This window comes from Nanorana parkeri, unplaced genomic scaffold, assembly GCF_000935625.1.
Source record: "Nanorana parkeri isolate BGI_ZX_2015 unplaced genomic scaffold, ASM93562v1 scaffold180, whole genome shotgun sequence".
Classification (NCBI taxonomy): domain Eukaryota; kingdom Metazoa; phylum Chordata; class Amphibia; order Anura; family Dicroglossidae; genus Nanorana; species Nanorana parkeri.
The window spans coordinates 3,017,195-3,030,328 of record NW_017306448.1 but is presented as its reverse complement, the minus strand read 5'-3'; the positions used below and the strand labels follow the sequence as shown (position 1 = coordinate 3,030,328).

At 42.9% G+C, this 13,134-nt stretch overlaps 1 protein-coding gene across 1 annotated transcript in view; it reads right to left on the bottom strand.

The window, feature by feature from the left end:
* AFAP1 (actin filament associated protein 1) overlaps positions 1 to 13,134 on the bottom strand; it is a 160,323-nt gene that overhangs the window by 70,601 nt on the left and 76,588 nt on the right. The window contains exon 4 of the mRNA XM_018554969.1: positions 4,078 to 4,186. Coding sequence (XP_018410471.1) covers positions 4,078 to 4,186 — 109 coding nt within the window. The remainder of the gene's footprint in view (positions 1 to 4,077; positions 4,187 to 13,134) is intronic.

Here is a 13,134-nt window from a genome sequence, read left to right as displayed (position 1 = left end):
GGCCGACACAGGCGGGGAGAGCAGCAGGAATTGAAAAGGACACAGACCGATGCAGCCAGCACCAGCGGGGAGGAGAGCTGAGGAGCAGAGCGGCGGCTGCAACTAATTGAAAAGCAACTAATTGATGATGAGAATCGTTGCCAATGATTCTCATTATAGATTCGTTGTTGCAACCCATTATATATATATATACACACACACACACACACACACTCTATATATACTGACTCGGTCTACCTGACAAGTAGCTCCAATATCCATCTCAGGGTCCATTTACGCTGCAGTGCGTTGGTGTGTGTTTTAATAGAAAAATGTCACCAGCACACCATAAGTTGAAAAAGCAAAATATTTTATTGCCAATAGCTGTATCTCATTGGCAAGCGCTTTTGGGGCCTCGCAGGGTCCCCTTCATCAGGCTTAGATTTAACACACACTGCAATGCATTGGTAACACACATTGCAGTGTTTAGGGGATTTTTTAACATCCACAGCAGGTTGGTGTAAACTAATTCAAAAGGACATAAGGTGAATTACCTAGTCCTTGCATTGGGAGTGTGCTGGGCAATGTGGGTCAATGCAGACCAACTCTGCTAGTGTGAATGGACCTTCAATGTCATTTTCATCTTCCCTGCCTTGTCAGCCAACTCCAGCAGTTCTTGGTGTCTTTATTTTCTAAACAAAGCCAAAACCAACATGGCCCAAATGCTAAATTCCTTCTTTTTTTTAATGACAAAACCCTTTAGAATTTGCAGAAACTGATGTTACACAGCACAGATTCAAGTGACAAGGGATTCCAGTCCTTAAGTGAATCTTTAAGCTGGCCATGCACTGTGCGCATCTCTGTTGGCTCTTGATGAACCAGCTGAAATTTGCTGAGTGGCTGGCCCTGTTGGCAGCCTTCTGTCAGCAACCTTTGATTAGAAAAATCAAAGAAGCAAGGCAAAAAATGTTCATCCGAATAGTGATGGCATAAACGGGTCATAAATTTAGGGAACAAATCACTCAAAGGTGCAGGTGCACAATTTAGACATAGTGGACTGAATTGTAAGAGGCGTGAAAGAGCCCATCTATGTTTTTCAATAATCGATTATAATCGATTATGTCGATTAGTTGTTGCAGCCCTAAACTGAACAACCATGTCTGAGCAGGGTAGGGGCCTTCTATGTCGTTTTAACATCTCTACTCCAGTAATTTGATATCAATTCACACTTTTTAACCATGTAAAATCGAAGGCTCAACACCTATGCAGACTTCCTGACACTGATGATGGGATTATGTAACTAAGGCAGGGTTTTACCACATCTTTCACACCCCCACCCTGCTTTTGGACAATTAACATCTCCACATTCCATGGTGTTTAGAGGAGCGTGTCTGTGCTACTTGTGTGGATATAAATGCTGGGGTATTTTTCTTAAGCTGGCTATACACTGCTTCGATTTTCGAAAGAACTTTTGTACAAAAGACCTTTCTTTCCACTTCCTATTAGTTGATGGGGTCAAATCGAACAACATTCTAACAGTGAATGTAGTTTTCGTTTGGGAAACTCCATTCATTCCAAAATCGAACTTCATCGAAATTTAAGTTCGATTCTGGACATTCATCAAGTGTCTGATGGCAATATCAGGTGGTAAAGTAAGATCTTTCATACAAAAGTAAGTTCTGAAATCTACTAGTATATGGCCAGCTTTACCCTCATTGGAACTGAAGAAGTGGCTTGAAGTTACGAAACATCTTAAACATTACAGAATATGTACAGTTGAATGTGGCCAACTACTACTAGCTAAATCAATCAAACAATCAAAAAAAAAAAAACAGTCATATGTATGTGGCCAGTGTTAGGCTAACTTGTGACTATCCTACTGTACATTTACTATGCATTGACTTATTCAAAAAGTAAAAACATTCTTGTGAAAAGATCTTTAAAAGAATAGTTTATGTAGCCCCCATAGCAACTAATCAGTTTGTCCCTTTCATTCACACAATTTAGGGTAAAATATAAAAAGGGAAGCTGACTGGTATGCTTTAAACATAACCTGCAAGGGTCAGAACCTGTGGCATGTTTCAACTGTTGTCTGTAGCCGTGTTCACAGGATTCCTTTTCAAATGGTAGCCCAGGCAGCAATACAAAATGGTAGAGGTTCTAACTTTTCCCTACTCTATCCAAGACTAAAAATTGGGTCTGGAGTTACGCTTAATCAGCTGCTCCATTTTGGAGACATGGTAATGTGGACAGACAGATACATTGTGCAGTAAAAGCACCATGTTCCTCATTAGTAAGGAGATTAATGACCTGACAAGAGGTATTAAAATTGTTTATATCGCAACTGTGGCCAGATTTCAGCTATGTGCTTCTGTAATAAAGCGTTAATTGACATGACTCCCTAAACACCATGGTATTTATGGAGTAGTTCATAGTTTTTAGTGAAGGAAAAAAAACAGTTATTCCACATAAGTTTCTTTCAAACTACAGAGCATTATTAATATTCTAATTTATTTAAAAATGTTATAAATGAACATGACTGTTACCTAAACGTCACTTCTAATGACAGTCCAGTCAAATCATTAGCTACAGTAAAGTAGCATTTCCCAACGTGTGCGATGTATGCCACTGATAGTGTACAACCACATTCCAGGTGACACCCTGCCTCAGGAATTCATGGTCAACTCTGCACAATACCAGGCAACAAAAGATATCAGTCAGCGAGCTTCTAATTCTGACCATAAAATGTTGCAGCTGTGCTAATGTCTGAAAGGTCCCTTAAATTAGCTCTGTTTGCTAAAGCTCCAGTTGCTAAATAAAAGATCAGTGGGGGGTGATTGGAGTGTCACTTCTTCTCACTAGTTGCTGCTTCAATAATCACATCCATACCTCTAATCACATCCACACCTTTTTTTTTTTTTCATTATACACCTTGGATAAGGCAGGAAGAAGCATGAATGTTCCGGGATCACCAGATTACTGGCAAATATAGGTGGTTTGGGTGGGTGAAAGACACCATGAAGCCTGAATGTTCCAGGATCACCAGATTACTGGCACTTATGGTTGGTTTGGGTTGGTGGAGGACACCATTGCCTGGAGTATTGAGAAGGTAGTCTTTGCTCCCTGTATGCATCTCAAGTTTTAATTTTCAATTTGAAATGGAGCATGTCTTGCAGCATCTGATGGACACCAATAGGTGGAATTATCATCCACAAGCCTCATATCTATTTACCCTGAAGCTAGGCCACTCTCTTGTAACTGGATTCTCCAACTATTTGTTAAAAACAGTCATTGATGGAGTGTGACACCATCATTTTGCTTTCTTATGGATGTGGCAGTTGCATAAAATAGGGAATTCTGAGGAGGATATTTTACAACTACAGACCCATAGAGCACTATTAGCTGGCATATAATTCAACGTGTCAGTAATCATGCATGAACAACTGATTTGTCTTGAGTAAACCTGGCCTGTAAAAGCAGATCGAAGCAGAGCCCACCAATTAACACTTCATCTACAAGTCAGAATGACCCTTGTATTTGGTATGTTGGTATTTTTATATTCAAGTCGTCTGAAAAGGAGTATTTACCACGTGTCTATATAAACATCAGAAATGTTCATGTGTCAAACTGCATTGATGTTTACTCTGGTGTAAACATAATTCATGACACCATGGTCATTGAAACCGCAGAGCAAGGTATTCACTTCTGTGGGCTCTAACTGCAATTTGGGAGGCAAACGTGGGCTGCTTAAATGCTGGCCCTGTATTGGTGAGTTAGACAGAGAAGAAGAGCTACAGCCAGGCGAGGAAGGAAATACATCTCTTTTTAAACACCCCCATTAGAATAGTGGCAATTACAGGTCATACTCAGGCATGAAAACTGGAAGTTAGGACATAATACTGCAATAAAAACCAACATATAATTTGTCTAAAGTAAAAACTATATCATCAAATCAGATTTCATCTTATCCTGGCCTAACTGCACTATACTGTTGAAAGTTGATTGGCATGTTAGAGGTTAAGGAAGCAAATTGGTCTCCACACCAAGTAATATGTCTATTGTAGTTTTAACCCACTTATAATGGAACTGATGACTCACTGGAGGTGATGTACTCTGGAGCTTTTCCGGGGCCGAGAGGTACAGCTTCTTCATAATACCCCTCTGGAAGGGATGATGTCGGTAATGGCGGAGGTCCGTTGTCTGGAGGCTAAAAAATTAAAGTAATAGTTGTTAAACAAGCCATGTAAGTCTATAGTGTATTCATAAACAACAGAGAAAGGCATGGAAACTTTCAGGCCTATACAGTAGCCCCTGAACCTAGATGCACTCATCTGGACTCATCCCTTTGACTTGGAACTGAACTACAGCCCCACTCCTTGATGGCCTTTGCAGCCAATACAAAGACACGATGAAGTGCTATCATTGCATTGTGCCATAGGGTATCGCAGGGGGCCGACTATATTGGTCATCGAGGCTAGCAGAGGGGAGACTTGTGCATGCCAGAGCTCAGAGTTGCAGCAAAGCTAAGGTTTTCCAACTCGGTTACATTCAAATTTAAATGATGCAGGAAGATTATGGTGGCAACTCTTAGGCAAAAGTATTAAAGAAGAACTCCAGGCATAGTAAAATAAATAAATAAACCTTGCAGTGATCCTTTCAGTTCACTGGATGGGGTGGAATCTACATTTATATAGTTATGTTGCTGTGTAGACCTACAACATATTCTGTCTCTGTTTACACAACTATCTGACCAATAAACCTTATGTATCTAGAGTTGGTCAATGTGGCAGACTTATCATGTATTATGAGTTGATTGACTCATCTCTATATACACTGAGTGGCCAGTCTATTATGACCACCTGACATTTGTAGGCAAATTAGCTATAATTAGCTATAATTTTGCGCTGAAGTTGCTAGAGGGCCAGACCATTATAAATAGGGAATCAGGTTGTTTACCACGACAGTAGAAGTGATTTTTTTCTGAAGATACGGGGAAACAACGCGATTTAACAGCCTTTGAACGTGGGATGATTGTTGGCGCTCGGAGCCATGGAGCGAGTATCAGCAAAACAGTAGAATTCGTTAAATGTTCAAGAGCAGCTGTTGTTAAAGTGTTTAAAGACTGGACTGTCAGCCGAAAATCTGGGTCTGAACGTGCAAATTGTGGCCGTCAGCGACTAGTCAATGTTAGGGCAGAACGGAGAGTGGCAAGACTGGTACAAGACAACAGAAGGGCAACAGTGCAGTGTCAGATTCCTCGCATCACCTTTCAACATCTCGTGGAGTCACGAGGCGGCCCAACTAAGTCATCTTGTGGAGTCATCTCGTGGCCCAACGAAGTACTGATGTGGTGGTCATAATAATCTGGCCACTCAGTGTACAGTAGTTGATTATCGCCCCAATTCTCCTTACAATAACTCTGTTACTCTGTGTAACAGAGGACATTGGGCTTGAATTTGACCCCTCCTAGTTCTCTTCTAATATTTTTGAGAAATGATTCTTCATACTATGACCCAACACACATTTTGTAAAGCTATGATATGAAGCCAGTGTCGACTTCTGAACCAGGAAAGCCATATCATGAAGGATTTGTAAGGCAATATTTTAAGTCAGTCTCTCCTTGTTTTCTCCTAGGTGGAAGGAAAACAGAAAGCACGGAATGAGGGAAATGAAACACAAATGGCTCATGTCTGAGTCAGATACCTTTACAGCAATGGTAACTATAGGGCTTGGGTTGAGCCGCTGTCTATGGCCAATGTCAACACAGATGGAATCAATTTACGATTGTACTAGCTGTTCTTTCATGCTGTCTAACAATGTTTCATTGCATTCAAACTTGTCATGGAAAAGTCCATGTTTCCAGCAAGGTTCTGTTATTGTTCAAACAAAGGAAACAAGGGAAAAGATCCAGCGATGGGAAACCCCAAGCAATTTAGCATTAACGCTAATTAAATATTTTAAACAAAAACGTGCTGCACTAATAGAAAGAGAAGATAGTGGCAAAACAGTGTCAGCTAGCAGAAAATTAATGTGACCACTTTTACATGCAGCCCAAGATGTAACACCATAACTGACTCTTTGTTAGTGCCCACCTTAGTCCCTACAGCATGAAGAATGCCAATCAGAATGGTGGATGTTGCTATTTTCATCTTGATGGATAAATTGCATTCACTGCTTTAACATGCTCACATATGGCATGCTGATGTCAGGAGACCAGGGGTGTTCCCTCTCCTCGGGGCCAACGTGTACAGTGCAGGGAACAGGGTCTCATCCAGCCTGGTAGAACTCCTGGTGCCGGGGTTTCAGGTGCAAATGCGCGGCGGACGTGCACGGTACATAGGCTGCGCGCACGTGCCCGGGGGCGCGTGCATAGCGCGCCTGCGCCCATTAGGACTATCAGGTGTGGGCCTTGCTGGGGGAGGTTCCCAGCACGCACCTTTCACCACTCTCGCCTGCCATTGGTTCCTGGGGAGGGAAGCCCCCCGGGTGCCCCGGTAACCAGGGGGTGGTCTTACATCCCCTGGCTATAAAATCCTGGTCAGAGCCCTGGCTTGTTGCCGAGTTATTCCACCCTATGGTGTGATCGCCTAGCCCCTCTATCTGTGAATCTTGCTGTTGCTCCCTGACCCCTTATCTGCACTTCCTGTTGCTGACCCCTTGGACTGATTTTTGCTTCTGAACCTCTGATGCCCGCCTCGACCCGGATTGGGCATTTACTACCCCCTTGGATTCCCCTTTTTGTACCTTGCTCTCGGACTTTCAGGCCACTTCCTGCCAGTGGGTTCCTCTCCACGCTGCCAGCCCATTAGCAAGTCTGACAGCTGAGTAGGAGAAGCCACCACATACAGGTTCATTGGGTAAGGGGATACTTTCAAGGATAACAGTACCAAATGCACTGCTATTCTTTAACAGCTGCATAGCTGTTTGGAAAAAAAAAGCTGCACCTGCATTGGTACTTTGCAAGAATAATATTTTTCGGGGTTTTCCTTCAATAAATGAAAAGGTCATGCAAAATCCTTTTTTCATCATCAGCAAATGCTGTACCACTTTTCTTCTATTTCCTATCCAGAAATGAAAGCCCATTTGGCTGGCTAATGTTTGCTGTCAGCAGCCTTGTGTGAATCCCTGGATCGCACCTTCTCCTTTTCTGGCTGGGCTATTAACACAGAGCATCATTTGCGCATTTAGACCTCACAGACATGGGCGCTGAAAGTAGATTTGCTTCAGTTACATTAAGAAGACACCCGTGAGAATTTATATCATGGGAAAAGACAGGAGTGGGTTACCAAATAAAACACTGAGGACAGCAGAAACAAATTATACAGGGATGCCTGTAATATTTTACAACAGAGGTCCATGTCAGTTTGGATATTGTCAGGATTTCTTACCCTTCCTGCTCCAGTTGAGCTGCAGCATGCCTTGTGTGCAGTGTGTTTGACACTGCTCGTTCCTCCTTAGCACTCTCTTATGACTAAACCTGTAAACATCATCATTCTGCAACTATAACAAACTCCTGACAAATTCCTGTGTCAGAGTGATGATGCAACACAAGTTCATTATTTAACCCTCAGCTTGTCCATTTAGTCTCCGCCCTTGCGTGTGTTCAGATCTACCAAGTGCTCTACAGTTATTCCTGTTCTCCATGTATGACCCCTGGCTCTGGCTGACTGATCTCCTGGTTCCTGACTCCGGCTATTGTTTACATTCAGTCTGCTCTCAGTGTTCCCTGACCTGGTTGGGCTTACAACCCTCTTTGGCATCTGACCTCTAGCTTGGCACTGATGACGTCCTAGACTTTCTCCATTGCTTTTTGCATTTATGTGTGTTGTTATTTACAATAAACGTCTTTTATTTTTAAACCTGCACTTTAAGATTCTGTCTGGTTTCTTGTTACCCTGACAGATATTTGCAGCTCATCGATCCATTGTTTTGGTGGCTCCACTATTGATAAGTATGTAGCAAGCCACCAAAGTAATATAACTTGTTTTGCAGCATTGAGGTTCTTGTTTCTATCTTGTCTGCTTTTGTGCTTCCTCCTCCTATTTAGGTTTCCTCCCATAATTCACAATACTGATAGCTTAGTTGGCTACCATCCAAAACCCATCGTACAGTGTGCGTGTCTGTACGATGGAATTAGGGTCAAGATATCAGCCTCAGAAGCAGGTCACAGACATTCTTAAGTGTTTCCAGGAAAACAGCTTGGATTTGAGATGTATGAGAGATACATTTATCATATGTTCTCACTGTATCACTTGTATAAACGAATAGAAGTATTTATATTACAATTTACAAAAACTCAGCACAATGTGATGCATGGAGAATGCATCAATGTAAATCCAAGTCAGTACTGCTCTGTTTGTTCCAATGCAAATATACAACACCGCCTTCCAAGTCATTAAACGTTTATCACAAACAAAACCCAAACATTAGGGATAAATTGAAAAAGTTATTATATGACAAAAAATCTGGCTATGTACCCTAAATACTTCCATGGCTGTTGTGATGAGTGCAATGGCCTCTTCAGCTTTACACAACACCAAATGGGTGTCCTATAAACCTAACATCAGTTTAAACCAAGGGCTTCCCCTCCACCAATTTACCCCAAGTCTATGGCTCCACTTATGTACTTTGTCTTTGCCTTCATTGTTACCATAATGGTGTCTATCCTGCATATGTAACTGACTACCAGCCAGTAACCAGCAGAATTAGTAGAACCCTACTGGGCAGAACCAGGATCCCTAACTGCATCTCTGAAAAGAAGTTAACCCATCCTTGATTGACTAGGCCTATGCACAGACCTGCTCATTCTTCAGTTCCAGGTGAAAGTTTACCACTTCCCCCTCAACCCTGGATACAGGTTTCTCCATTCCCCTTGCCATTGACAGGAAACAGCTTTGCAAACCTAATTAACCCCTGAATATGTTGCCCACTAAATATCAATCATGCAGCTACCACTGGACCTTAATTGGTCATGGATTCTGACAATGTGTAAATGGCTGGGCGCCCCCACCCCTTGCTACTGTGTCCATCTGCCTTTCCACTAGCTAGCCACAGGCAGGACACCCTAGGGGCATTTTCCCCTAAAGACCAGAATTTGTTCTGCCCTACATAACCCAATAAAGATATAAGGACAAGCTCTAATGAAGGTAGTCTCAAATGCTCTATGTACTCTGCAAAGCACTGTGCCTTTTGTTGACATCTAATAAATGAACACAATCAATAGATGAATAATAAATTACCCAGTCTCTTCAGGTTCTAATCCTATGGTGGGTAAAGTTAAATTTTATCAACCATTCTGACTCTACTATTCAACAAAGGAAAGACAAAGAGAACAGTTCAATGAAGAACTTGCCATTGATTTGGGATGTTCTTTGAGGTGCAGTGCAATGTAAACCATAAGGAATAGGGATTTCCACAATGCCGGATGCCTGCTGTAAGCTATCAGACAGCACAAGCACTGCCAAGTAGGCCAGCAGTTATGTATGTTCACTCTTAGGAAATTTTTAGCATACAACCACACACAAAGGCGTACATTTTTCTGCTGTGTGTGCATGTGTTTTCTATATGCTATTAAAGGAAACCTGCTCCAAAATGTTGGCTGCCATTGCTGACCTCCTTCTGAAGGTGGAAGTTGCCTCATAGTCTCTGGCTTTAATACCGTTTGAGTCCCTGACTCAGAACAAGCACTCAACAAGTGAAGTCAGCAGTCTTGATTTGCACTCTTGTTCCAGGTCAGTGATTCACACAGCCAGAGGTGCAGTGTGACAGTCAGGCAACTACTGTTTTCAGAAGTGATAGCAAATGAAAGTATTAGCAGGAGCTGAAAAATCCATTGCAAGAATGAGTAAATAGGCAAAGAAAGAACTTGCATTTTCACTTGACATGAGCATTATTTAGCTGGCCACGAAAATTAGTTTAAATCAATAAAGGTGCAACAGATGGGATGGGAAAATCCCCCATACACAGAGTTCCAGTGTTTGCAAACTGTTAGCTTTCAATGATAACAATATTCCCTAATTGATATTCCTGCAGCAGTCACTTAGCAAGGATGCTGACAGTTGGCATACAGGTGACCACTAGGGGAAGTATTTGATTAAAACTCTGTATATTAATATATGTATTTAGAACACTGGGGGTAAAAGGGGGCCATGAATACACTATACAGTCTACAGAGTGACATGTGTCAACAGTGTAAATGAGAAATCCTATAACATGCAGTTCATTCTTTCCAAGTCTGTATTAGAAGTCACTTTGGCTGAATGCAATTTTATTTCCATAAACAAGACAGTGTGTTCCAGGATTCCTACATACTTCCTATTCACTGCTAGCATAGTCTCATTTTTAAAGTCACCTGTCCTGAAAAATGCTTTCCTCGCTTTCATGTCAATCCAAGGGCTTGGAATCTGTCGCCAACCCTGAACTTCACTCTGACTTTCTAATCTGTCTACTAGGGCTGCAGCTAACGATTATTTTCATAGAGAGGACGGGTATGATGCAGGAATAGAGAGGACGGGTATGATGCAGGAATGGGGTGCAGAGGACGGGTATGATGATGGAATGGAGTGCAGGGAAGGAGAGGACAGGTATGATGGTGGAATGGGGTGCAGAGGATGGGTATGATGGTGGAAAAGGGTGCAGAGGATGGATCTGAAGGTAGAATGGGGTGCAGAGGACAGGTATAATGGTGGGTTGGGGTGCAGAGGACAGGTATAATGGTGGGTTGGGTGCAGAGGATGGGTATGATGATGGAATGGAGTGCAGGGATGGAGAGGATGGGTATGATAGTGGAATGGGGTGCAGAGGACAGGTATAATGGTGGGTTGGGGTGCAGAGGACAGGTATAATGGTGGGTTGGGGTGCAGAGGATGGGTATGATGGTGGAATGGGGTGCAGAGGACAGGTATGATGGTGGGATGAGGTGCTGAGGACAGGTATGATGGTGGGTTGGAGCGCAGGGATGGAGAGGATGTGTATGATAGTGGAATAGGGTGCAGAGGATGGGTATTATGGTGGAATGGGGTGTAGAGGACAGGTATGATAGTGGATTGGGGTGCACGGTGTCGGGTCCCAGGCTCCGGGGTGCTCGGGACACTTACTGTCTGAACAGTCCCTCCATGTCTTTCTGCTGAACGGTTCAGCCTGGATGCCAGCTCGTCCCCAGCCAGTCTCCGTCCCCCGGCTGACACCCATTGCGCTCACATCCCCGGCACCTGTCATGCGATCACACCGGCCCGGCTAGATGTGAGGAGCGCCGGGATTGGAGAAGAGCCGGGGGCTGGACCACGGCGTGCGCGTTCGGTGGGCGTGGCTTGAGTGTGGAGCCGCGAACAGGCAATGTAATAGAGAGCCGACTAATCGACGATCAAAAACGTTGACAATGTTTTCGATCGTCGATTTTAATCGACTAAATCGAATCGTTGTTGCAGCTCTACTGTCTACTTGCTCCCGGCAATGACATCCTCAATACTGCTCACGTGTTGTGTTTTTGCAGGATTTTTGGCCAAACATAATCCAGTTCTTATTTTATTTTTCCTCTCTCTCTCTCTCTACACAGCTAGAGGCACTGGCTGGCAAGATTGCGGACTGTATATATGTGTCACCCTGGTTTCTCACCTACACAGGGGGCTCCAGGGTTTATGACTATTCATTTTCACAGAATCTCAACGAGTTATGTTCTATGTCCTGGAAGAGGTTTTGTAGAGTTTTGGGTGGGATAAAGTCTCAGTTTCAAGATCCACATCTTACCTGGTAGCCAGATGTCATTACTACTCTCAGCTGTCCACAGCCCTTTATACATTTGAGCTGTATGATGCTCTCTCTCTTTTGCTATCTCTGCTGTGGAAGCTGCTAGGTGAAAAGGCTGGCTGCTCACAGAACACTAAAAAAGTACAAGCACTCCCTGTTTGCTTTGGGGAACCTATTAGCAGGCACCCTGCAATTAATTGATCTGGATAGATAGATAGATAGATAGATAGATAGATAGATAGATAGATAGATAGATAGATAGATAGATAGATAGATAGATAGGGGTTGCAACATAGACAGCTTCTTTTGCTCAAATAAACTATATTTGACAACAGTTTTTGGCATCTAGAGGGCAGACAGAAAGGAGATAAAGGGTCAGTCACCTGTATTGTCTGTGGTTTACCCATAACTCATCTCTTCCCCATTACTGACTTATGCTTCATACTGCACTGTGTCTCTGTGTGAAGGTGACCATCTTGGTGGAAGCAGGACTTTGCTTCCTCATGTCAGAGTGTCCAGCACTGAGAACATTAAATAGCATGGCACTGACACCACTAAATCTTACTCCAATTCTCATAAGATCAGAAGTCAGAGGCAGCAGTGCCATAAATCTTACACTGCAGGTATACAGCTATGAGGTTGTGGGCACTGAAGCACCTAAGTACCATCACATACCATTACTTGCACTGCTATTTTGCAATAGGAATTTCAGACAAAAGATACATTTTTCAGGGGACTGCTTAGACACAATTAACATTTATAGATGTTTCAAATACTCAGTTTGGGGAAAAGATGAGCTGCAGAGAGACTAGGGAGACCTGTGGTCTACAGGGAGACCACAGACAGTACAGGTGACTCAGTTTCACTTTAATAATTTCATATTTGCTTGGTTAAAAAGGTTTTTAAAATGTTTTATTATTTTTAGGACCCATTATACGAAAGAAAGAATATAAAATCCAAAGACACATTCCATTTGAACAACCCTGTTTTGTGTGTGAAGGCGCTACCACTCCAGCCACCACCAACGCAGCCTATATAGTAACTTCAACCTTTTTTTTTTAGCCTTTATCCCACTCATTAGGGCAAGCACACACAAGACAAATCATGATAACAGAATAAGTGCACAGGCTGCCAAGCCTGTACGCCAAAGATGAAATCAGTTAATAAAATATTGTGTTGCACATTGTGCGTCTCCCACCCTCTTGCTGAGCCTGGCTCAGCCCCCGACTGGCTCAGCATTCAGTGAACGTTGGAACCGTTTCTAGTTACTTTCGCTTTCCAAGAAAAAGTTGAGCAAACAGATATTGTACCAAGCTGTACGGACAGGACTCCATGCTCTGTGTTATTGTCTCCACTCGATCTATCCGCTGGGCACTGGGCATTGCAAGAATCGAACGATTATATTCTTAA